We start from the raw sequence: 27,621 nt of genomic DNA, 5'->3' as shown, positions 1-27,621 counted from the left end.
ATTCGTTGACGTTCTAGGTTTTGACTATACTCGACGTCACATACAGACATTTTAAAATTAACGCTCTACTTTTTAAACCGTCGGGACTTACCGCTAGAGTTGTCTCTCTTTTATTTAATCTGAAGATAGTTTTTGCATGACGTGTTAGTACCAACGAGTCGCTTATTGGCTTAAATCGTACGTAACAAATCCTTACGGAAAAATCCCATACTAATATCCGCCATGATGGTTTCTACGGGACGATTTGTTTACAAATGAAGTTCGTAAGTTCCCGTCGAACTCCAGTGACAATCGTCTGCTTGATCAACTTCTCAGTATTGTATGTTGTTCGCTTAAAATAAATCCGAGATATCCGAACTTACGCCGAAATGCATTCTGGGTTCTCCGGTTTTTGAACAAACCAATTTAACGTAAACAACATCTCCTAGCAACCCGATCACTGTAAACATGGCCGACTTTTGACAATGTAAATATTGGGACCAAGAATTAAAATCTCACCGGAATGTAACGATTCAATGTTTAAGGAGAAGCCGTTTGGCTAAACGAATGAGCAAGTCATTTAAGACAATTTAAACGACGGTAGGTCGTAGAAAATATTTTTATTCAAATTTTAACAGTATATTATTTATGTGACCCCGAGGTAAGAGAGCTATTTATTGAACTGAGCTTTACTCATGAAGATAAACATACCAAAATTATGAAGTTCTTTTCTCCAAAATTACATCTTCCAATAATCTTGCTCAGTTTGTAAATATCTATACACACATTTTCGACCTTCAAAGTTTCACTAAGATTTGTTTGTTAGGTCATTTGCAAAGAATTTCCAGAGAGCAAAAATACATGTCCTTTCAATTTGAGCATGCGCCTTCGGCTGTTATCAAATCCTTAATTCAGGCTGAAAAACCAACATTAACAACTCTATAGATAGAACTGTAACATGCAAGTATTTAATGGCACATATATTTATTGGACTCCTTTCAGGAATCATACAACCTCCACTCCGACCGTTGGAAAGTATGGTAAGGTTGCAAAGACTTCTTATATCTGCTATCATTCACAGTCCATATTGTCAATCTTTTAGCCGTGCACTCTATGGCGTTTCAAAATGATTTTGAGCGTTTGTTTATTTAGCAATCAATATTTCACACATGCTAACAGTAGGGATGTAGTCACTACAATGTTCCTTTTATAGAATATCATGTACGCATCAATGTGCGTCAAATCGCAAGATGCCCAGAAATGTAACATACAGTTTGTAGGGCGAAATGATTCAATAAAGATGAAAATATTAAATAATTCACATAAGAAATCTATTACAGCCTTCCATAAGAAAATAAATACAAGGATAAACACAACTTCCCAAATAAGGATTTTGAGTCCACCTTCGTTCCCTCAAACCCCTGACATCACTAATTCATATTTAACCCAGAACCAACATCCAATCAAATCACTCGTAATAGAAACTCTTCGATATAACATACAAAATGGCTGTATATAACGTATACTTTTTCGGTAAAGACTTCAAACATAATCTACAGTTATCCTTTTTTGCTCATATTGAATCATTTGTGACATCTTACAACTACCAGTTACTATATCAGATCGTCCATTACATCTTCGTGTTATTATTTACGTATCCACTGACGTTATATGTTAAATCGATTTTCATTGGTGCTTCGTACCCGGAGAAGTAACCGTCGGAACTGGCTGGACGATACCTGTTAAATATGAATGAATGATGTCATGGGTTTTAGGGAGCGAAGGTGGACTCACAACCATAATTTTGAGGATGAGATAAACATTCAATTAAGATTTAAGTTCTTCTGTAACTTTTTTCTTGTGATACTTTTTCTCTAAGTCTAGTCTCAAACGTTTGGTTGCTTCAACAATTATTGCCATGACAACGCTGCCTAGAAGAATAAGGAAGACTCCGAACATATTCTCAATTTCAAGTTCGGAACTTGACTTTATTAGCGTTTCCTCTGCTTCATCCTTGGTGCAGTTAGGTTTCCACCACCTGAAAGTATAGAAATTTTGCGTTTCATTGAAAATAAAAGACCTACACGTAAATGTTGCTTCTAAAGCAGCTTTCAAATTATAAATTTTGTTTCGTACTTGTCTTTTGACTTGCAGCACTCTTAAGTCAACATGACGTGACTAAAGTAGCAGTCTTAACAAAAACAAAGACAGGAGGTGTTTAACCCAAAGTTTTTCATTCAGGTGTTACGTTGAAAATTAGCACCTTTCAGGAGCTACATGTAAAGTTGATAAGGTAAATGAATCGCTATCTGTTTGTAGAAAGAACACCATAGTTACCTAAAATATGGCATTTTTAGATCGGTAAAGCAGGTTTGTTTGTTTTTTTTTTTTTTGTTTTTTTTTTTGTTTTTATTTATTTATTTTTTTTTTTGCAAAATGATTCAGCTATCAATGGCAGTGTCTTAAATTTTATATTGCTACTTAACACTTTTTAGTAGGAAAAAGGTGTAATGATATCTATAGAAGTTTCCATAAAATGGCTATTATTTGTATGTAGGGCAAATACAGAAAGTGTTGGGTATTCATACATACAGGGCTCATCATTTTGTACAAATTATCTGGTGTAATATGATATTTTTGAAAAGACTAAAACTGGTTTATAATTTTTGAACTGTTCAGTATCTAGATTGTTAGACAACAATTGCACACAATTGAATAATAAATCGGGTAAAACGTAGTCAGAATAAAACTAAATATATATAAAATACAAAAAATAAGTGTAAAAATCGGAAAGGAGGTGGACATTTTTGGACAGACGGTCATCGTCAGTCGGGAATGATGCAAGAAGAAAGGAGGGAAGAAACCAAAGTATCCACTAAGACGAGAAAGGAAAATGATCTTGAGAACGTTTAGATCTTTGTTTTTGTGAGATATGTACCAAGTCCAAGATTAAAGAGATTATAATTCGTCTAGTTTCGTTTTCACCTTTTAATTAGTTCATTTTTATATTACTTGAGTACATAAAAGGATGTTTTTTTGGGGGAGTTGCAGCCTGCCCTGTGGTATGATAGTTTTCTCGTCGTTCATTGAAGACAAATAGGTGGCTTTTGGCTGACATTTGCATCCCGGTGGGGTTGTTGTATCTTTGACATATGCACCACATATACATGTATTCTCGTTATATAAATGTGCATGTAATACAAATGTTTTATCTAAAGTCATTATATGAACTGTTTCCGAATTATATAACCTTTAATCAATCGGATAGGCAGTTCCAAGAAATCTGATTATAATATGTACACGTATACGATCACATTCAAAGAACTACCACAGCTAAATGGTTTACTTTGGCGAAACTTATCGAATATACATGTAAGGATTCATGATCACTACACTAAAAGAAATGATTGCACAGTCGGTGAGAGCTATTATACATGTAGAATCAAGTTTTCTATCCTTTTATTTTGAGAAAATTTAAGCTCTGCGTTTTATTTCAGTCCATTTTGTTATTTATATAAACATGAAATACTGAATCCTGCCTTTTATTTTGAAAAAAAAAATTAAGTCCTGCCTTTTATTTCAGTCTTTTTTTTTAAATATAAACAAACAATACTAACTCTGCCTTTTTATTTCAAATTTGATCCTAGCCCCCTCGTGACCTGAGGAAATTCAATTTTTTTCTGAAATTGCCCGCCCGTTTTGAATGATTTTTTATAAAGTTTATCTAATTTTAAGTGTTTTTCATGCTAAGGATTACTGTTTAAATTAACAAATTCATTCACTTACATTAATTAAAATAATGCATGTTCATACAATATTATGATACCGTACCGACTAATTACTGGTATATTCAACTGTCCCTGAACTTACTTCGACTTAAGTATATCCAGATATCCGTCTTCCTTCAGAATAAGGAGTGCTCTGTTGATGTCATCCCTGTACGGAGCACCACGGGGAAAACCAAAGCTATACTGCTTATCTCCAAACCCTTGAGCGATCGATTCTAATGTTTTACAATGTTCCATGGCAAAGTGATCGTTCATGACACTGTCATCAAGGTAGACATACTTTGGTTCCTGTCTGAAAACCTTCTGTCTGGCCTCTTCTCTGGATTCAAAGATTACGTCATCTTCGTTCAGTTTCATGTAAGTCCACATTCGTTTATACAGGTCATTATCAGACTTGGTAAAGAAACTTTCCAGATCACTACCTTTATGGATACCATATTGGATCTTTTTCTGCGAGACCAATGCATCTGTAGACTTAATTCGATTATCGATATTTTTTAGAGTAAGGAATGCGGCAAGATTGGCTGTGTATGCCGTTGTTATAATAAGAGTACAAAACCAATATATAGCGACTATAGTGCGCATAGATGTTGTTTGGGGTGAATACTCTGTTCCACCTGGTAAAATAAATAAATAAATAAATAAATAAATAAATAAGAAACAAAATTAGTATTGTCATGCATTGGACAAAATCAAACATGAATATTAAGTAATATTATTTATATTTCAGAATTACAATGTCCTGAAACTATTTGCCACCTTTAGGTAGCAATAAGTAAAAACATGTATAATACATGTACATTCGTAAAACAAATTCTTTACAGAAAACAAACAAAAAAAAAACAATGATTTGGAAATATGGCTCGCCATTTGACAACTAGCAAATGCAAGTGCAAAGCTCAATATTTCTGAAAATAAAAATGTAATTCAAGAGGAATGGGCAAAACCTAGAAACTCATTTACAAATATATGACGTTTCGGTACGTACCTTGCAAAAGGACATTAAGTGAATACCAGAGACTTTCCTTTAAATCAAACCGTTGTTCAGATTCCCTCTGAGTAACATCATATTTTCCCATCAGGAAAAGGGCACCACCAACAACGAAAAATACCCCTAGAATCGTCAACCATAAGCCGGAAGTAAATGGTCCCAGAAACTGGAAAAAAGTAGGCGTGGCAGGTGGTTTCTGTATCAATATACTGACAGTTGAATCCATGACTGTTGTAGAAAACGATATCTTTTCCTCTCTAGATGACTTCACATCCAAAGAACCCATTATAATATCTGCATTCTACAAAAGGAAAATAATCGGAGTTATACTGCATTGTAGCGGAAATAGCCGAGTAGTTCCGATTGGTGGCAGTATTTGTGTACTCATGATTACATGTATTATTTCCATTCTGCAATAATGAAATGACAATGAAACAAATGGTGTTTGTCGTTTTTTTTCAATCTGTGTAGTTTTTCGTTTTTTAATTGTATTTATGAATTGTTATACATGTAACTCTATAAAAATGTCATATTTTAATTAGTGAATGTCTTTCTGATCACCCTTAGTAAATATAACAAAGTATATTGCATTCCATTACCACAATAAGTTCCTAAATAAAACGATTTAGCATTGTCCATGATTTGTCCGTAAACCAACATATTTGTCGTCTATTTACGCTAACTTTAGTAGCAGGAAGAAGGAAGTGATTTCTTTATGTCAAATCTCCATCACATTCACTATTATTTCTAATTCCGAAGCAGGTGTAGACTACATTGCCAATAACAGTTTCTCATTCGATTGTAGCACTTTTATAGGATGCTAAAAGGATAAAGGATATTACTGACACTGTTAAGTCGGCCTCATATCTTGACTTACAGTTACACATCTATGGTAAGGAAGAACTATTGACCCAACTATACGATAAACGCGATGACTTGTCATTCCGTATTGTCAGCTTTCCTTTCATCACTTCAGAACCTGCGTATGAAGTTTTCATATCACGACTCATACGTTATGCCACAGCTTGACATAACTATGTCTACTTTTTGTATCGCGTATAACTATGTACTTACAATTACTAGGCTTCTGGAATATGGCTATGTTGCTACAAGATTGAAGTCATCACTGCAGAAGTTTTGTGTCATCATGAACTCGTGGATCATTGCTGTGTATTCATCTGCACCATGGAAACTGATTTGTTCAACGTGTCATAGTTTTCCTTTCCTCCTTCATCTACCCTATACATGTACTTGACGTTTTATGAGCAACTCGACGAGTGTTTCTAGAAAGCAGAGGACGCTTACACTACCGGTGCACCTGGTCCATGCTCCAATTATTAATGAAGTCCGAGTTGCTCATTTACTTTTGTTACTTTGTATATATTCTTTGGTTATTTAATGTTCTTTGTTGTGTGTGTTTTCCCTGACGTGTCTGGACTTAGTCCCTGGATTACATCCTTTTGAATCTTGGTTTCACTGATTACTCAATGAGACAGAAGTATATAGATTATGTATTAAAATGATTCATTGCAAGAGATATTATTCTATTTTGGTCGATTTAAGGTGGGGTATTACAATTTAAGTATGTGGTTTTTCCTCAATGCAGGTCTGTATTCAGAAAGGATAAAAATTATCATACATTTGTATAATCACCTCAACCAATGGAGTTTCTGAACTTTATATGGATTGGTCTCTAAATGCTGTGTTGTATTAATCACTTACCCCTTCTACTAGCTCATTGATAATTGTTTCCCATTTATTAGTATTATCAGATACTCTAATGTTGTAGTCGAATTTCATCATGACAGAGAGTTCTTTCAGTATATCTACACAATATCCCTGTATTTGTCCATCAGGTCCGTTCTGGACAAAAGGTGGGTCCTACAAAAATACAAGTTAATACATGTACGCGTAGTTTGTTTTCTATGAAAATCGAAAAGGTCCTGTACTTATAGAAAACAATATTGCAAATCAACAAAAAACTTGGTTAAATACGTAATCCAAATAATACAAACTTTTGCGTAATTCGAAATTATCTTTTGATTTGAATAGTGGCCCTTCTCGGCTTCCGTAGTTTTCTACTTACAGTATATGGAAATTATACTGAATTGTTTAAACTTTCTTCTAATGATGAATAACGTTTACACTGAAATGTCATTTTTGCATAACATTAATAGTTTAAAACAATTTTGAAAAGTTAATCCGTTTCTTGAAAAGGGGAAAGTCCGTAGATAAAATGTACATGGATTTCGGCAACTTTCTTCTTTCTGCGTCTCAAGTTTTTTTTTATGTTTAGTGTAGTGGAAATGGCCGAGTAGTTCCGATAGGATACGTGGAGTTATTCGAAGCTCAATTCAAACACAACACATTTACATTGACAATGTCGTTTTTTTTTTCATACAAAAATCGATTTTATTTTATACGATGTAAGTTATACAATAGTCTCTAACATTCAAAGCACAGATTTGTTTATCTCAATTGATTCTTCCGGAAGCAGACATTTCTTTATTTCACAAGTAATACTCAAAACGACATTCAACAGGTTTATACGAGATTATGATACACACGTGGTATAACACCTTAATTAAAAGTGAAACAACCCCGGAACTTTCTACATTTACTTTCAGCTAAATGTGTTTTTTTTTTCAATTTCACAATTTCCACTCGGTGGTCAATAAAATATTTGTTAAAGTTCGAAAATCAAAATCATGGAAATGACGGAAAACAACAAATTATTCATCTTGAAACATGAATACACCTTAGAGGAAATAGGTGACAATATGCAAAAAAAGAGCCAGAGTGCATTTTCTCAGAGCTTTTGTCAGACCCTATTAATAATTCTGATCGGGACGTGGTTAAGAAAACTGATACATGTGCACGTACATGTAAGTCATAATATAATGTGAAAATGTCATTGCTTGTGGCGTACTAATTTTCTCGGCTTTTGTTGGTTCGGTAAACCACGAAACTCGATTCCCAACGAATATGCCAATTCCCAGGCATTTGTATGGTGTAGTTCTGAAACCGTCGAATTCAAGAATCTACGAACTGATGCCACAAAAATTAATACCTTAGAAAAAAATAACATTCACAGTACTTGAAATATATTTACAACTCAATCATACCATTCGGGTTATGACTGTGAAGTTCTTCTTTCGAAGTACTTCTTGAAGACTATGTTCTATCTCTTTAGTCAGTTCAGGATTTATTTCAACATGGGGTTCTGTTCCCTTGAATGTGCAATGTCCAACCTATTTGATGAAATTGAAATTAAAGTTTTCATTTATTATAGTAATACATGAATATAATCTTGATTTTATACGGTCTTTCTATGTGTCTCAGTCTTTTTATAAACAGATCCTTATGTCAAGTCAAAAGGAAAGGAATACAAACTCTGTATGCGTTTCAGAATAGGAAAAAAAATAAATGACTAATCCACCATTACATGTTCCAGATGCACTGATAGGGTTAATGCTTCATATTGTCATGTTACGGTTTCATTTAAGGAGGGATAACTAAGAAAATACAATAAATCTGACCAACAACTACAAAGTAAAGATTATATACGAATTATTTATTCATAAACATGCATTTTGTATATTGCGAAATTTAAACAAAAATAAAAAGACACGAAATGCAACGTTTAATTTGCGATTCCCTGCCTTATATCACTTACTGATTCAACGGCTCCATTTAAACGTGTTATAGTCAAGTTGAAGTCCGTCTTAATGTGTCCTTGTTTCCTAATACCAGTAGATGATGCCCATCGGTATGCTCCTAAAGCACCTATAAACTGATTATCCTGTATAAGAAATACAAATTTGTAAGATAAATTCATATTACAAACTACAGATTACCACCTTTCTACCTTCTAAGGTAATGGTTCTATGTAATAATTCGTATTTTTGTCTATGTTTTTTAATTTGATAAAAAAAAATAGACAATAGGCTTTTTTTTCTTTTAAACCAATGGCTCATTTGTATATTCATCAAAAACTAATATTGAACAACCATGAATCGATTCAGAAACTGTTGGTCAAAACGTCTTTTACGAGGACGCTGCGACGACGCAATTATGGTTGTTTAAAAGGACGTAACTTGAATTTCTGGATTTGGTCCATTAAAAGTACCAAGCACGAGAACCTTATGGATTTAACGTGATATTGCCTTCATATGTTTGAGTAAACTCATTATTGGCATCTTTTAAATTTTCACACAATGTATGATTTCTACAAACATAAGATAATCATATGAAAACAAACATATACATTGTACTTTATGTACATATACATATGAGAATCATATGATAATCGTATTGCTATCACAAATATGGTTACCATGTGTAACACTTATGGCTCTGTGCAAATCAACTGCCTGTCCGATTTACATGTTAAAGTCTATTGTAACAGTATAAAAGCGAAAACTTAAATCAGCGCTCTCTTGTTTATAGCTCTTTTAAAAGTTTCGAGGTTGAAATTTCATTGACCAATTCAGAAACTCAACTAAGCCTTCTGTCCTCGTAAACAAAGTCGCGCAGTGTACATTTGTACTCGTGAAATACGTCTTGACTAATCGGGGACGTCATAAACAATAGCAATCTCAGTGTTCCATAGTTTCAGAATAGGTCCATTGGAATTGCATATTTTTCTACAATTTCTGAAATCTAATGTTCATATGCATAAAGTGAAATGAGTTTAATTATTTAATATAAAAAAGACAACAGTTGGACATAACTACCGACTTACGTGTTGCTTCATTTTGTCTAGCACGTGTTTTGCCTCTATGAATTTATTCTGTTCTGGTTCAGCGTTACAGTCTATGTTGTTTGACAAAAGATGACGAAGCATACTGACGGTATCGACCAATGTCGCTACTTCAAACCGGGATCTCTCCTCAAAATATTTACCTACAAAACATGTACTAGGGTCTAAACTTGCTAAATTTATAATTATAGGAGAGGACCGTGGAAACAGGGAGTGTGTCAAAGAGACCGCAACTTAAAAAAAGCTAAGGAAAATGATTGTACAGTATGCAGAAGTACCTAAGACATTGCAATTGCTGTACATATTATAGCCTAACGTTATTGTTTCATTTGATGTTTTTCTTCGCTCTTATCACAAGTATTGTAACAGTCTAAGTGGTAGAATTTAGATTTTTTATCGTTAAAAGAATAAAAAATGCGTCCTCATTTTTCATTCATTCCAAACTGCTGTTATTTCACATTTGTTTACTTTTCCATCACCTTAAAAGGTTAAAAACACCAATCTATATGCACATGCACTTTCATGAAGTGTCAGACAATAGCACATGTGCATGTATGTACGGCAGACCAGAAAAATCAGTTTCACCAATGTAAAGAAATGCTGTATAAAATATCAAATCGCATAACAATTTAATTTAAAAAAAAACAACAAAAAAAACAGTTTCACAATTATTTTACATAAATTATGTAATGAGGTACACCTTTTAAGCCAACTGTCAGTTTACTAGGATCCAGAAGTTGTAATCCAAAGACCATAGCAGAAGAAGCAAATTCTTTTTGTTCAAAAACATCTTCAAAATCCTACAAAATCCAATAAAAGGCATTATACACGATGCATATCACTGGTAATTCTGAATTCATTTCAGTAGCTGTCTTTGTAAGAATCAAGCAAAATCTGAAAAATGTGATACACCCCCAAAAAGGATATATAATTTTTTTGCAATTAGTTTGTTTTATGGGTCTATACTATGAAATGTGTAATTATTCATTCAAATCTGCCTGCTCTTAGGAGATAAACCACATTGAAAATCCAGTAGATTCTATTGTATTTGAGTGCCATTTACAGAGTTATCTCCCTGTGCGTTCTATATAATTTTCATCTATATGAAAAACCATATGTTAGTTTCTGTTTACGATGACGTTTCAAACAAAATATCAAAAATAAAAGTATTTAGGCTTTTTACCCATGAATCACATTTTGCATGATCTTTAGCTGGAGTTCTACTTCATACAATTGTTAGAGTAAGGTTTGACTGACTTGAACAAAAGCGGAACAATTTAAGAATAAATATAACTTTTATTTTGAAACATCCTGCCCAAAATGAAAAGGTAATGCCAGAATATAATTTTGAAGAACGATTAAAATATACTACTGACTAATGTTGACGCGACCTATCGTGCATACACCGCTTCCATAGCACAAACAATTTATAACACGTCTATGACTTATTAAATTACTTACCAAGTAGGTAACGAACCATTTTCTAGAATGGTGCAGGAGATGGAGATCTTCGGCCTGAAAAAAAATATTTTTATTTGTCATTGGTATTTATATCAAAATTGTTCATTCAGGCAAGAATGGTTTCATTTTCTTTTTGTGCAGTTAAAGATATTAAGGAGCGAATACAGATGTTAGAACAAAAATCGAGAGAGAAAGAGAGAGAGAGAGAGAGAGAGAGAGAGAGAGAGAGTGTGTGGAGAAATACATGTATTTGTTACTATAATAGTGAAAAGGAAACTGTTTCTCACATTAAGTGACATCAAATAGTAGGAAATCACTTATCGTCTCCTTGTAGATAACAATCCGAATATCTGTTAAGTGTCAGTCCCTGTAAGAATCAGGCAGTAGGTGAAACATGAAAACACCCATCATTTTTAAAGTGTAATTTGACTATTTGATAAATCAGATTCAAGGAAAACAGACAAGATTTTTCATATCATGCTGGACCATTGAGTCACAATTTCATTGAAATGCACTGAAAATGAAGATTTCAAGGGCGGATAACTCCGTCAAAAACCTCATTTTTTTCTAAGATTCTATTGAAAAAATTCTAAGCAAAGCCAGTGATGCAGGGATCAAATAATGGTTTCTTCAAATAGAGAAAGCATCCTTGAGTGGTATTTTATTGTCAAATCGGTGGCGTTTTGATGTACATGTTTCTGATTTTTTTTCCATTTTGCCTGATTCTTACAAAGTTTTATACTTACACTTAAATCATTAGCTGATAATATGAGGAAGTACAGTCATTACAAAATTTAGTATACGTAAAAGACGCTGAAACATTTCAAAATCAATAAATTGGAAAATTAACCAAAATGTTTACATATTTATCATGTACTAGATGTGTATCCCGACATTCTAAAATGTTTTATCGTAATGCGATTCGATATTTTATTTTGAAGCATACTTTTATATCACACGTACATTAGAAGTACTTTCAAAAGTTATAATGTAAAACACGTATCCTTTCCTTGAAATTCACAAATACCGTACATGTGTATAGGGGATAATTTTCGCAGGTGGCAAATTTCGCGATTTGCTCTATAGTTAGTGGTATAAAAATTTTCACGGTATTTTTTTTATGTCCTTAGATTTAATGGAATGAAAATTATATGTAAAATATCTGAACTTATATTTGGGGAGCTCTAATTTTTGCGATTCCCCAAACATTGAAAATATAGCCAAAATTGAACCTCGCAAAACTTTCGCGCTATGCAGTAGTTCAAACATCGGTAAAAAATAGGATTTGAAGAACTATTATAATACAAGGATAACAGAAAACCGTTGTGGCTTACGATGGTTCGTGTACACGTGATCATGTATAAGAGTAATCAATGGAACCAAGGTTATAGCGGTAATTAAAAGAATGCAATCCAGGGACAAAGACCAGACATGGAAAACAGACACACACAACAAAGAACATAAAGTAACTAAAATTATACATACAAAGTAATAAAAGCAAATGAGCAACTCGGACTCCACTAAAAACTGGGAACATAGACCAGGTACAGCGGTAGGGTAAGCGTCCTCTGCTTTTCTAGAAACACCCGCCGAGTTGCTCATAAAAAAGTCCCGGTATAAAAAATAGAATTTTTGGAATTTAAAGATCATATGACAAGTTTTCTTTGCGAATTCTGTAGATATCTGAACACCACTCACTGCATGTATAACGTTCTTTACAACATCTCTATTCATCGAATGGATCACAAACTTTTCCATGTGTGCTTTCCGAAGTGTAGTTAGGGTATGCCGTAATTCCGAATCATCTTTTCCGGTCATTTTCACCGGAAGTTGGATTGGCAGTACAAATATACCTTGTTGACTTAATGACAAAACCGGTGCAAAATCATCTACAATATAAAGTTAGTATGATTAGCTTGAAAATAAAGTTTGGTGCACTTTAACGTTTGTCTTGACAATATATGTCAGGTTTACATAACCGAGACTCAATTCATACATGTAAAATGGCTGAGTGTTCCTGTGTAACTATCTAAAACTAGCACACTACATGTACTTGTAGTTTAGACTTAAAACACAAACACTTAGTGACAATTTGAAAATGAAAAACTTATGTAATTCATATCTATATAGCAAAACTATCAAATCAGAAAGACGTGGTACTTAACTCATATTCGTAAAGTTAATTGGGACGAATGAAGAACATCCGAACAAATGGATTACTTACATGTACTTGAATGACTACAATATTCAAATCACTAAAAGAAATAAACAAAGAAAATATAACCAAATGAAACAAAAAACCAAATAAAACTCATTTACCTTGGGATAGAAATGCAACTTTTTTCCAGTCCAATGTTTTGACAATATTAGCGATTGCTACTGACATTGACGTTGCATCAGGAAGAACTGGAAAGGTCCTATCAGATGGTTCAGACTTCTCAATGGACCCCGTTACTAGATGGACCTGGTGCTGAATAACATACTGCATGGAGGTGAAGACGTCAATGTACGGTCCTACAGCTATACCCATCTCCTTTACAGAAAACAAGGATCTTGCTGTAGCAGAAAATAAGATATACTAAGTACATTGTACCGGTCCATATACAATTCAGATACTGCTAATGGTAGATATGATTCGTTGTGTAAAAAAAAAAGAGAAGAAGAGAACAAACAGTTCTTTTCGGTCCATATAATGTAGTATATATGGATTTGATATCATTTGATATTTTTTATATAAATAGATATTATAAATGGGTATATTTGTTGATATATGCATATCAGACTTTGACTATCACTTTTAGGACTTTCAGTACTTTGATTTTTATTTAGACACACCGTACATCCTGGGACCTTTATCCTCTCTGTTCTGATTGGTTAATTGTGAACTCCTTTGTGAGTTACACTTTTCAATTTTTCATTGAGGAGACATATTGAATTTCCAGTCTCATATTTTGTATTGACAGTTTTAATTTATTCTAGTTATAGATATTCATATCTAAAGGTTAGTTACATTTTTTGTATTCTGTTCTGATGCATTCTATTTTCTATACTTTTATCTTTTGGTATGAAAGACGTATGATTTTCAGAATGAATGCAGATATTCTTTTCATTGGTATGAAAGTTTAGACTTAAAAGTATTTTATTGGTATAATAGTTATTGCACTTGAGATATAGCTTTAACTATAGTTAATGCTTCAGATATTGGAACTGAATATACAGAATATATTATTTTGATATCTATACAATTGTTTTGTATCTAGTAATATTGGATATATTCAACTATATTGATACGAAGACTTATGAAGTCGTTATTATTTTAATTCAGATCCAGTAATCAGTTACATGGTAAGCTGTGTTCAGTTTGTGTGTGTTTATTTACATGTGCATTTTTGTTTATATTGTCTGTGTTCCTTATTTGTCTTATGATTAACTTGTAATTTTCCATTTGAGTAACTAAGTATAGATCAGTGATATGATGTTGTTTGATTGTTGGGGTTTAACGTCCGAGCAGCAATATTTCAGCTATATTCAGACAATGAACATGAAATGGATGATAAAATGACCATGAAATGATAAAAAAAGGATGGGTCACAAGGATAATAGGGTCGACAAACTTTGATTGCCACTAGAAAAAGGGGGATGGGTAAGGTCGGGCAATTTAGCCTCCTGTGGCGGAGCGCAAAGGTTCCTACTCTATCGAATACCACAGCAGGGTTTTTTAACGTGCGAGGAACGTGGCATCTTTCCCAACACGGTGCACCACTATGGTTTCGCGGTCAGGTTTTCCGTATTATAGCCTGACAACCCCAGCATGTAACATGCCAGGGGTACCCCATTCCACCACCTGGGGCACACATCCCAGTCGCTCTGTGGACAGAGCGCCCTAGTCCCCGGATAGGTTTCTGAGCACTATTTAGTCGCCATTTACGACAATCTTAGCGCTGCTGTAGGCCTATTCTTTTGACACCCGGACCTGCACGGGGTTGATCAGTGATATGAAGTGTTATATATTATAAGATTTTGCAAACTAATTCATAAACAGAGATTGACTTGGTAGTTGTTCACTGAATATGAGCTAAATATATTTAGAGATAAATGATTAATTTCAAAATGAATTGACTTGACGGAATGATTTATATATTTTTTTTTCATTTTAAGTAATAAGAGACAATTAGAGTTATCTACCTTTGTATGTGAATTGCATGCTATGTGTATTGTCTTTTGTCAATGTTCGTGTTTATTATGTTACAGGGTATTTCCTAATCCCCAATAAATCTATAGAACCCTAGCAGATAGTGTGTCATATTTGTGATGATACTACAATAAGCTATATTTTTAAGTCATGATAGTCATTTTTTCTATTCAGATACAAATGTATGTGCTTTTGAGAAAACCATACAATTATCGATCACTCAAAGTAGTAAATCAAACCTATTCAAAAATGATAAATATTGTGACAGAGTAAGTGTTAATTACATACTCAGTCTGTTTGAGTTTATCTTAAATCTTCAAAATGGGGTATGTAAGTCTCGTCACGTGACTCCGTGATTTCATGAGAATGGGTCCTCATCTCCCATTCAAATGCATAAAGATTCGTTATTAACATAGCATTCAGTTCAATGTTAAAAGCAAAATATATTTTCGTGAAAAAATACTGATAAAAAATAACAAATATCCAGTTCTATTGAATAAAAATGTTAAAAAAAAAGCATAGAAATAGAAGATTTTGCATAGTGATACAGCGTTTTCATTTCCCGGAAGTCAACAATGAAATGCAGACCGGCCTTCGAATTTCAATACGTTCTACATCTAACATACCGGAAGGAAAACTGAAACTAGAACGAGACTAACAAACCCTATTGCACTACAAAGTAAGACTGGTTTTGTTGTTTGAAACTGTTTCTAGTGAATTAAGTGGGTTGTTTTGTATACAGAAACCACATCCTGTCTGATGTTTATATAACAGTTGCTTAAACAGGTATTGAACTGTTAGGGGTAGCGCCACTTAAAATACTAGTACTTTATCAGAAGCAATAACAATAATATATCCAAAATGACGTAACATTGTGCATGACTTACATGAAATGGATCCTTTTAAATACGTGCAGGGCCCAAGTTTATTTATTTATTATTTTTTTTTTTGCAAACTTAAAGTTTGATACTATGTGATGCTCGACATGATAACAGACACATCCGACAAAACTCTGTCATGACGTCGAATTTGTAAATGTTGTACAACTCTATCTGACATCGCTTACATGTATCTTGCCGTGTACTGTCGTGGTAAAACGTAATTCTACCATGAGTTAGTTTTAAAAGCCCTTCTAGAATGGCTTACCTTAATAAATGTTAAGATTCAACCACTCTTTTGCTCACCGTATGTCAGACTGTTGTAAAGGTGTGATCCGTCCCTCTTGTCGTATGATATCTCAGTAAGGTTAAGTTTACAAAATGGTAACGGGTCTTCCTCTTCCAGCTTGTTTCTGACAGCAGCGTAGTTCTCAAAGTTAGTCCTGCCAGTGTATCCAACGATAGCTATAGTAACATAAATCAACTTGTAAGTACATGTATTCGATAATTTTTTTTTCCGCATTTCTGAGGAACTGAGAATGCGACACTACTACATTACAGGTACTTACTGCAACAGAAATAAAATAGGACAATATAGCATTTAATTAGAAATAACTGATTAATTTTCACATTCCATGAGTTGAACTTCCTAATTTTGCAGTTATTCATCTAAAATGTGTTACAGGTGGAACTTCAGACCCCATATCTAAGACAGCTACAGGTAATCCATGCCATAGAAGGGTCTGAAAATTTCCAACGATGTTAGAACTGTCGAATTTGCGATGCAAATTTTAGGTCGTTCCCTCCGCGGGACTCGAACTGGTACCGCTATGACATCTATGGCAACACCGCCTGCACAAAGTCCAGCGCCCTTGACCACTCGACCAGCTAGGTTATAAAATATAACTTTCGCTGGCAGGGTCATTCCTCCTCGTAGGATTAATTTAGGGCTATAATTTAGTACACGATGTATGGTAGTTCAGGACAGTTCATCTATAGTCGGCGTCACATAAATAACATACTGTTAAAATTTGAATAAAAATATTTTCTACGACTTTATTGACACCTACCGTCGTTTAAATTGTCTTAAATGACTTGCTCATTCGTTTAGCCAAACGGCTTCTCCCTAAACATTGAATCGTTAAATTCCGGTCAGATTTTAATTCTAGGTGGCAATATTTACATTGTAAAAAGTCGGCCATGTTTACAGTGATCGGGTTGCTAGGAGATGTTGTTTACGTTTAAATGGTTTGTCTAAAAACCGAAGAACCCAGAATGCAATTCGGCGTTATTTCGGATATCTCGGATTTATTTTACGCGAACAACGTATAATACCGAGAAGTTGATCAAGCAGACGATTGTCACCGGAGTTCGACGGGAACTTACGCACTTCGTTTGTAAACAAATCGTCCCGTAAAAACCAACATGGCGGATATTAGTATGGGATTTTCCCGTAAGGATTTGTTACGCATGATTTAAGCTAATAAGCGACTTGTTTTTGAGAAACTGTTTGGCTAAACGAATGAGCAAGTCATTTAAGACAATTTAAACGACGGTTGGTGTCAATAAAGTCGTAGAAAATATTTTTATTCAAATTTTAACAGTATGTTATTTATGTGACGCCGAGTATAGGTGTTATTATGTAGGATAGAGGATCAAATTATTGATGCATGTCACAACAAATCAATATTATACAAACGTCTCAGAAGTGACGACTCTATTCGCTACACTGCATCCCTCCCTCTTATCTTGTGGCAATCAAAATTTGTCGACTCTATTATCCTTGTGTCCCATCTCTTTGTTCATTTCATGTTCATTTTATTATCCCTTTCATGTCCATCGCCTGAATATAGCTGAAATATTGCTGCTCGGGCGTATATCAACCAATTAATCAATCGCTACACTGCTCCATCGGATCAAATTGATACAGGGAAGATAATGTAAACTTATAGAAGGGTCTGAAAAATGCCCAACGATGTTAGAACTGTCACATTATTTTCCTTTTTGACATATATCAAAAATACACCATTAATCTCTAGGACACGAATAAGATGTCGTAAATGTACACCAATCTGCGGAAAACACTCCTTCTTACAAAATTTGGTTTCTAGGTGATCGATATCTTTCTTCTCAGTTGGAGCGTACATAAAAATACATATGCATGAAATGACTACATATGTTTGTATGGTGAGTGGTTTAGTCTTGGAAGTGCGAAATTTTCAACCCTCTGACCAGAGACTGTTTATACTTTGTACATATATATGCCATGAAATATTCTTTTTTTTTGGTTTTGTTTTGTTAACAAACAGAACAGAGATAATTTTAATTTAATTTCTAATTTGGTAGTACAAGTAGTTATACATGTAATACCATTCAACATGTATTTTTGTTTGGTTGTCCATATTCAACGAAGTTAATATTACACGTGAACGAATAATAGGACACATTATCCTAACTCATATTATATAATTCATCTAAGTACATTTCGTGACACTTCTTAATCACCCATTAACAGACAATTGTACTAGTAGGTCTTTTACACTGCATGATACATGTAGTTACATGTGAAATGTGTAAATTTCAAACAGCTCTCGTTTTGCGTTTGTAATTGGATTTATGTAGACGTGACAATTTACGTGTATACATTCTACAGTGCAGATTTTCGTTTCCGTCATATAAAAAAAAACTTCTTGGTTTAAAACATGTATCAGTATGCAGAATTTTAAGCTCTGTGACGGGTAGTAGTTTCTAGACTAAAGCCCGCATAGTTGGTACAGAACGAAAACAACCTTTCTGTGTACATGTATCTAGAAAGTGTTAGAGGCAGTTTGAACCGCCAGCCACTCCCTTTTTGAAAATTGTGTTAATTTGGTGCCCTTTAAGGGGATTTGTCTAATAGTAGCTTAACTCCCCTTCTCCAAATCTCTAGATTCGTACTTTCCAGCTTCCTTAAGTTTGTGTGTAGATTTTATTTGTTAATATTCAGGTCCTTGACAATTAACTAATTTGGAACCTATTTAAGTATGAATCTGTTTAAAAACCAGTCAGGGGGTGATTCATCATATCTTAAGAAAATCAATGAAACTGTATAAATACATTTGTTAGGTCCTAAAAACAACTCTTCCTGTGTTCATGTTCTTTGATCTGCTACTTATCCTGAAATATTTTTGACTGGTAATAGTGTAAACATTCTGGAGGGAATTTCTGTTGTACTTTTTATGTAATAGAACATAACCAAAGTTTGAGTGTTATTACCTCCAGTGGACAACTTTCATTTGCACTTTTATTCTCGAATATTGTTTCTATGAAGCCTACAGACGGAATTGCAATCAAAAATATTTGGTATTTAAGAAATGCATGAATCACCCTTTATAAGCTTCTGCCTGGTTTTAAGGTAGAGCTGTACTTAAAAGTTGCGCGATACATAGTCGATAAAGAACCGAGATCAAGTACGTTGGATATTCGATGTTCGATATTCGACATTCAAACTTTTCAATATCAAACTGAATATCAAACGGTAACATTTTACCGTTTGATATTCGTTTGATATTCATTTCTGGCTACTGTAAACTCTAAATAATATCAAATGAATATCAAACGGCCATCTTTTTCTATTCGATATTCGTTTGATATTCGTTTCCGGTTTATATATTGAATATATAATGGATTTGAATATCAAAATGAATATCAAACAGGAGTTTGGTCTGTTCGATATTCGTTTTACATTCGTTTCCGGGTTATATATTGAATACAGAATGGATTTGAATATCAAAATGAATATCAAACGAATATCAAACGGTAAAATTTTACCGTTTGATGTTCAGTTTGATATTGAAAAGTTTGAATGTCGAATATCGAACATCGAATATCCAACGTACTTGATCTCGGTCATTATGTAGTTCGTAATGCAATTGCAATGCCATATCAGACATTTACAATATACAGATATTGGTTTTTTTTCTCCGAAGCTGCCAACTTCTTTTAAATGTCATGAATGTCTAAATGCCATGGATCTTGGACCTACAATCACGTTTATTGAATGTCAGTTAACCTAGTCATGTCAAAGCACTGTGTACACTTCAGATTTCAAATGACGAACAATAAAATTGAATAGATCTTGCATTTAAGTTGTTTTTAATTATGAAATTAGTTTTCCTGCATCAGGTAAAAGATAAACATTTGAAGAGAAATCAGATAGAAAGTTGCTCAGACCATCCATTAATTTTGTCATTTCCAAGTCAATTATTCCAATAATTTGACATGTAATTGATATTTTTCGAGTTGTTTTTTTGCTATTATCGTGGGACAATGTTTACCCTGACGATGAGTTGTCTTTGAAATTGACAGATATTGTATTTTTTCCATCTAAATTATATTAGAATACAAATCAATTTATTAGAATGTGTTCATTGCGTTAATTTCATGTAGTCTACGATTATGTAATCCGAGACTGGACGAATATTGTCAGTGCAGTGGATGTTTAATTAAATAAGGACTATACCATCTAGACAACCAGGATTTAGATTTATAAGTAGTCAAATAAAAATTTTGAGTTAATTTCTCTGCAAAACATTAGTGTCAAATATATCATTCACTTCTTTATTCATGATCTATAAATTTAATCATACTTCAAAGTCAAAGCACAAAATCAATCCCAATTAAAAAAACGCGTAAATATAACTTTTTTTTTTTTACATTTTTTTTGTTTTTAAACAAAAGACATATTACGTAATTTGTGTTTGGTATGGGTAAATGCCTAGTATACTTAATTATTTAAAACCTCTTAATAGCTAGTACTTCGTTTATTGATTTTCAAGTTGTTTTTTTCTTTTATCTTAGTTTACAACTTCATGTACATACGATTGATTGAGTTTCTATAGCATACGAAATGGGTGGCATTGAATTTGCTCTGTTCGAAATGAATCTGTTAAGTGTTATTTGCCTGCTCGCCAGACACAACGAGCATTTCGGAATTTGATGCTAAATATTGTCAAATGAAGCTCATTCTTAGAAACAAAAAATAAATGTGCTCTTTGTGCGTAAAAAATAAAAAAAAAACAACTTGTTTTGTTGAAGTTAAGGGACGACCATTTTATTTTGAAGAGGCCTGGCAATTTTTTTGAGTCAAAATATTTATTTCAATCACACCGGGGCAACATTTTTTATTTCCATTTCACTGTATGAAATACCTGAACAATAAAATTCACGATATATACCTAACATATCTGGTAAATTCAGATGCTTAGAGTTTCTTTTTAGGTGACAATTACTATAAATTTGGAAAAAAGATGAATTTTCAGAATTTCAGAATTTCTTCTATATCACCTGTCATTTCCATTTTTGTCAGAATAACGTAGTTCAATCAAGCTTTTGTGTGATAAAGGACATTAATATGGTGTCTTAGCTTCAAAATGATTCCAAGTAATAAATATTTGAACTATTTGAACTAAGTCAAGTTAGGTGAAAATTGCCACCCCTACCCATGAAAAAAATGCATCAATATGAACCCAAATGTAAATAATTAGTATACAAACGGTGTACAAAAGACATGTTGGATGCCATTGTTTTAAATATCGATGTATCCAACATAAATGTATCTTATCATTTCAGGTGAGTATATTTTTTCAGGTTCAATGTGACAATATTGAGTTTTTTTCATAAAAAGGGGAATTTTCAGAATTTCATATTTCCTTCCATTTCACCTATAATTGGTATTTTTTTTTCAAATACCGTACTTCAAATAAGCTTTTGTATATTCAAATACAATTATATAGTGTCTTATCTTTGTAATGAGCCTAAGTAAGAAATGTTTGAACTTTTCCAAGTCCAATTATGTGAAAAATTCCCACCCACCTATGAAAAGAATACCTAAATATGAACCAAATTGTTAATTTTTAGCGCATAATCGATGTAAAAAGACATGTTTGGTACTATTGTTTTAATTATCTACGTATTCAACATATCTTTTCATTTCAGGCGAATTATTTTCAGTTTCAAGCTGACAATAACGAGTTTTTAAAAAAAATTGGGAATTTTCAGATTTTTTATAATTATTTTCTTCCATTTCGCCTGTAATGGGCAATGTTTTTCAGGTACTCTACTTCAAACAAGCTTTTGTATATTCAAACACATTAATGTAGCATCATACCTTTCCAATGAGCCAAGGCAATGTATAATTAAACGTATTCCAGGCCATTTGGGCGAAAGAATGGTACCCCTACCTACTAAAATCTGCCCCGATGTGAAAGAAAATAATCATTTATAGCATACACGAACTGTAAGCAATGTCTGTCTGGCATTTATTATGGAGATCTTCTTGTATCAATCACATTGTCAAGCTTTTAATGTCCCGAAGACGACAAAATATTATAAAAAGGGGAAATTTAAGAATAAAACAGATTATCACACATTTTAGCACGTAAATTTTATAGTTTTTGTGTAAAATATCACAGTTTTTACATGATTTGATTTTGTTTGCTATCGTTATTTTTATACATACAAACATAAGGTTTCAAAGAAACAACTACAATGAATGATTGGTATACATATATCCAATACCATTTAAAAAATTATAATCTACCACATTCGAATTCTGGGTTTTTCACGGAAATTTGACAACTTGGCAATTTGCAACCTAACTTGACTTGGAAAAGTTCAAATATTTATTGCTTAGGCTCATTTTGAAGCTAAGACATTATATTAATGAACCGTTTCACACAAAAGTTTGTTTAAAATACAGTATCCTGAAAAAAGACAATGTCAGGTGATATAGGAGAAAGTTCTAAAATTCTGAGAATTCCCATTTTTTCGATCTTATAGTAATTTCACCCCAAAATGAAAATCTAAGCGCCTGAACTGATCAGATATGTTAGGTACATGTACATCATTATCTTAATTATGAACGCCTAAAATATGAGTTTTTCTATGTCAGTATGCTGTGAATGAGAATTCTGTTTGATATTGAGACCAGTTTTCTAGGGGTAGGGGTAATATTTTTAACATTTTTTTATAAATACTTTCTTTATGTAGGAAACTAAAATATCTATCGAATGATGCCAAATTTTAGACGTTTTATTTAAGCAATAACTTGTAGAGTCGAATGTTTATGACTTTTGACCGAAAAATCGAAAATCCCATTTTTCGCTTTTTTTGATAAATTCTGACTACGAAAATCGCCAAAATTCACCAAAAGAACCAAGTATAAATTGTGATAATACTAAACAGAGAATACCAAATAAGCCATTTTTTACTGAAACATAAATACAATGTACTCTAGGGGTTTTGACAATGAAAAATATGTCAATTGAAGTGATTTTTCGGCGGGGTAGGGGTATATTGTTTCCTTTTACCACAAAAACCTAACTGTTACTGCAACTTTCTTGGTTCCATTGTAAAACTGAGACATTTGGCTACACGATTATGCCTTACTTTGTTTAGCTTTTGCACACATGCTGTCACAGGAAGGCTAAGACGTTCAAACAATTAAGTCACAAAAATCTTGGCTTTTTGACCCAATAGGGTACAAATATAGGCTTATACTGAAAAAGAATCCGAGAATATTCTTTGGTGACAAATTGATTCGGTAATGGGAGGTATAAAGGTACCATGAAGTTGATGAAGGGAGGGGGGTGCACAAGGGACCCTCCCAGCCCTTGGACTAATATGTAAATATAAAAAACACTGTCTATTAAATTCTTATACTAAATGTATTTCAATCAACTGAGTTTCCAAAAAAAGCAAAATATTTTTATCGGAATGGCTAACAAACAAGAATTAAACAATGTATTCAGGTTTTAGAGAAATGTAAATTGTCCTATCAAGGACATTACCAGTTTCAGAGGGTGTTACTTATAGGCGGAAACAGAAAACCGAACGAGACAGTGAAAATGAGAAGAATGCAAGACTTAGTTATGCTGTCGAAATTCTTGCCTTAAATAAATAATTAAACCGGTATATGCCTCAAGAAAATTAATTTTAAAATATTCATGTCTGATTAATAAAAACTATATAACTTGCAGAATTGTTTAAATATTTTCGATACATTAATTTTATTTTTTCTTGTTAGTTTGTTAATTTGCAGTTGTTCTGATCGAGTTTTCAGTTATTTTCTATTATTTCAATGAACGCGTTGCAGGACATAGAAAGCCACCTTCAAACGAATACTTAAGGTATGTATAGTTTTACATGTACATGTATCTACTGGTACTACAAACAAGTTATACCTCTAACTAAAGTTACACGAACTCCATAGACCGTTGGATGTATTTGAAGTAGAAAACTATTACACTATAAATAATGTTTCGCTATTTTAAACAGTCTCTGTGCTATATTTTCTGAATTTCAAAAAAAAATTACTACTTTACCACACCGACATTTGTACATGTACGAGGTAGGATTGTCCTCATTCCCTTTCGACTCGTCAAGACGTGGATCTTCTAAGGTTGTTTGTTTGTTTGTTATGATTTAACGCCCGAGCAGCAATATTTCAGCTATATTCGGGCGGTGAACATGAAGTGGATGATAAAATGAACATGAAATGATGATGAAATGAAAAATGGGATGGGACACAAGGACAATGGGGTCGACAAATTTTTATTGCCACTGGAAACAGGGAGAGGTGGGTAGGGTCGGGCAATTTAGCCTCCTGTGGCGGAGCCCTATGGTTTCTACTCAGGGAGAATACCACAATAGGATTTTTTAACGTGCGAGGAACGTGGCATCTTTCCCAACACGGTGCATGACTATGGTTTGTGGTCAGGTTTTCCGTAATATAGCCAGACAACCCCAGCATACAACACACCAGGGGTACCCCATTCCACCATCTTGGGCACACAACCCAGTTGCTCTGTAGGCAGAGCGTCCTAGTCCCCGGCTAGGGTTCTGAGCACTATTTAGTCGCCTTTTACGACAAGCTTAGCGCTGCTGCAGGCCTATTCTTCTAAGGTAAAAACTATCACTGGTGATGATTACGGAGACCAATGTATTACGTTTTCTGTGGCGGATCCAGAAATTCCGGAAAGGGATGGGGGAGGGAGGGTTAAACTAGTTCTCGCTTGTATTTTAGTCAGCCGAGAACCAGCTTAGGGTGGGTCGGGTTGGTGGCTCCAGTGTTTTAAGGTTTCTTATACAAATTTTGTTTTAAAATAAAAAATGGGGTGGCTCTCTTTGATCTGCCTATGATTTGTTACACATACATTGTATATGCACAAGTTGATAATAAAATGAAAAGGCATACAGTTATACAAAGGAAAGATACCAAGCGTAGTGGTCTTAATATTGAAAGAATCCGTTATTTGATAAACTAATATTTAAAAAATTAAAAAAATTTAAGTCTCAAGAGTTAAATCCGAATTCAACAGATTTTTAAAGTTCGTCTTATTGTTGTATTTTCCACCACTCGGAAGGTTAGGGGAGCGTTAAGCGCTCACAAAAATGTTAACCCCGCCACATAGTTTACGTACCTGTTCCATGCCAGGAACCTGTAGTCCAATAGTTGTCGTCGTTGTTATTCGTTTTATGTTGTTTCTATTACAGATATAGTCGATTTTCGTCTTTTACAAATATTTTCATCTCGTTTATTTTAGAGCATTTTACAGCTTGCTTTACGGTATGGCATTTGCACATCAACGAAGACCATATGGTGACCTGTCCGTGAGTACATGATATGACGTATTGTATTCTGACACATTTGTGAATCTTTGGTTCTTTGAGTTCACTGGCTTTTTTCTGTCGTTTTAATATGACAATCTCCTTAAGGAGCAGGATTATATTCAGTTGTATATGTACATGTGTAAGTTTGCAAATTAACGACGCATTTTGAATGGCCTTAGATGCATCATGAACATTATGAGTACGACTCCATCGTGAATTTTATATTTTTTTGCAATAGTTTTATTTTAACATAGAGGACAACTTCCTTTTAACGGTAATTATGAATTTAACCAATGACATTCAATCAAGGCAGGTATTGATTTTAGTCTGACAGGAAATGGTCAGTCCAAATATACAGAAAGTTAAAATATGGGAGAACTCGGCCATGGGACAACTCGGCCATAGGACAACTCGGTCCGCAGACAAGTCTCAGATGTACAAGGACATAGGAAAACACACAACTTAAGGTCAGTAGGGCTTCTTTGAATTATAATTTCATCTTCCTACAGATTACTCTTGTGTCATGATATTAATGCATTCTAGTGTGTTACATGTATCGGGCATAGCATTGCATTAAAGGGTAAAGTAATCAATGTATCATAAGGTACATGTATAGTGATGCACTAAAAGATGATGTAATCAACGTATCAAAGGGAAAACTGATGCATTTAAGGGTAAACTGATCAATGCATCACATTGTAAAGTGGTACATTAAAGTAGAACGTAATTAACGAATCACAGGATGAACTGTTACATTTGATGGTTAAGTAGTCAATGCATCATATGGTACATGTAGTGATGCATTGTAGGGTATGTATAGTAATGCATTAAAGGGTAATGCAATCAATATATCGTAGGTTAAACTACACTAAAGGGTAAAGTAATTAATGCATATTATGGTATACTTAGTGATGCATCAAAAAGTATGTATAATGATGTATTAAAGGGTAAAGTGATCAATATATCATAAGTTAGACTCAGCAATTAAAGGGTAAAGTAATCAATGCATCATATGGCATATTTAGTGATTCATCAGAGAGTATGTTTGGTGATGCATTAAAGGGTCAAGTAATCAATACATTATAAGGTACATAAAGTGATGCATCCTAGAATATGCATAGTGATGCATTAAAGGGTAAAGTTATCAATGCATCATATGGTATATTTGGTGATGCATTAAAGGGTAAAGCAATCATTGCTTCATATTGTATATTCAGTAATTATGCATTATAGAGTAGTCTAGTAATGCATTAAAGGGTCAAAAAATCAATACATCATGGGGTATAGTGATGTGGGTAGAGTAATCAATTACATGTACATGTATACATTTTGTATACACATGTATTATATGGTTAAGTGATGCATTCAATGTTAAAGTAATAATGCATCATAGGGTTTCATTATTACTATACGCAAAATGTCTGACTCATATTTGGAAAACTAAACAAAAACATGTTCTGTGATGTAAATTTGAAATGTTAGGAGCCTTTGTTCTAGGAACATGCAATATAGTATTTAATACACAGCCGAACGAAAACCAACATGTAACATGCAAGGTTTACATGTACTTACCCACATTGAGATACGTGCTATATGAACATGTTCCTCTTGACACCACAGTTAAAAGAGTAACGATTTCTAAAACTTTGATATTTGAAACTAGTTCCCACTTCATTTTAAGTTTGTAAATTGTCCTAATGCGTTTTCTTCCGAAAATTTAGCGCTAATTCCGTCGTACTACTATATCCCGAAATAGGTTTGATCTGAAATTGCTAGATGCCTGTTAGATGTCTGTTTCAAAAAGTAAAGATGCTATGAGACAACATTTTTTTGCAATCAGAAATTTCATAAACGATGCAGCAAAAAGTTTCTAATACTGGTCAGAGTACAGGACCGCAACGACGCTGATGAGGTTCCAA

General features: G+C 33.6%; 1 protein-coding gene across 3 annotated transcripts; it reads right to left on the bottom strand.

The window, feature by feature from the left end:
• Positions 1 to 921: 921 nt before the first annotated feature.
• Positions 922 to 27,517, bottom strand: LOC148610185 (glutamate receptor ionotropic, kainate 2-like). Of its 3 annotated transcripts, XM_088542346.1 has the most exons (13): positions 27,275 to 27,517; positions 16,358 to 16,516; positions 13,301 to 13,537; positions 12,680 to 12,870; positions 10,982 to 11,035; positions 10,221 to 10,320; positions 9,503 to 9,663; positions 8,435 to 8,560; positions 7,884 to 8,009; positions 6,481 to 6,639; positions 4,756 to 5,059; positions 3,850 to 4,384; positions 922 to 2,017 (listed from the first exon to the last, which is right to left on the bottom strand). In XM_088542346.1, the coding sequence occupies exons 1-13, from the start codon at positions 27,375 to 27,377 to the stop codon at positions 1,807 to 1,809; spliced, it is 2,466 nt and encodes an 821-aa protein (XP_088398472.1). In that variant the 5' UTR covers positions 27,378 to 27,517; the 3' UTR covers positions 922 to 1,806. The 3 variants fall into 3 exon arrangements, with proteins under 3 accessions (XP_088398472.1, XP_088398473.1, XP_088398474.1); XM_088542347.1 differs by lacking the exon at positions 16,358 to 16,516; XM_088542348.1 differs by lacking the exon at positions 27,275 to 27,517 and having other exon boundaries at positions 16,320 to 16,449.
• Between the last annotated feature and the right edge of the window lie 104 nt (positions 27,518 to 27,621).

Source organism: Perna viridis, chromosome 8 (genome assembly GCF_037379345.1).
Source record: "Perna viridis isolate PV_CMFRI_1.1 ecotype Kerala chromosome 8, ASM3737934v1, whole genome shotgun sequence".
In the NCBI taxonomy this organism is placed as follows: domain Eukaryota; kingdom Metazoa; phylum Mollusca; class Bivalvia; order Mytilida; family Mytilidae; genus Perna; species Perna viridis.
This window is presented reverse-complemented; position numbering and strand designations above follow the sequence as displayed.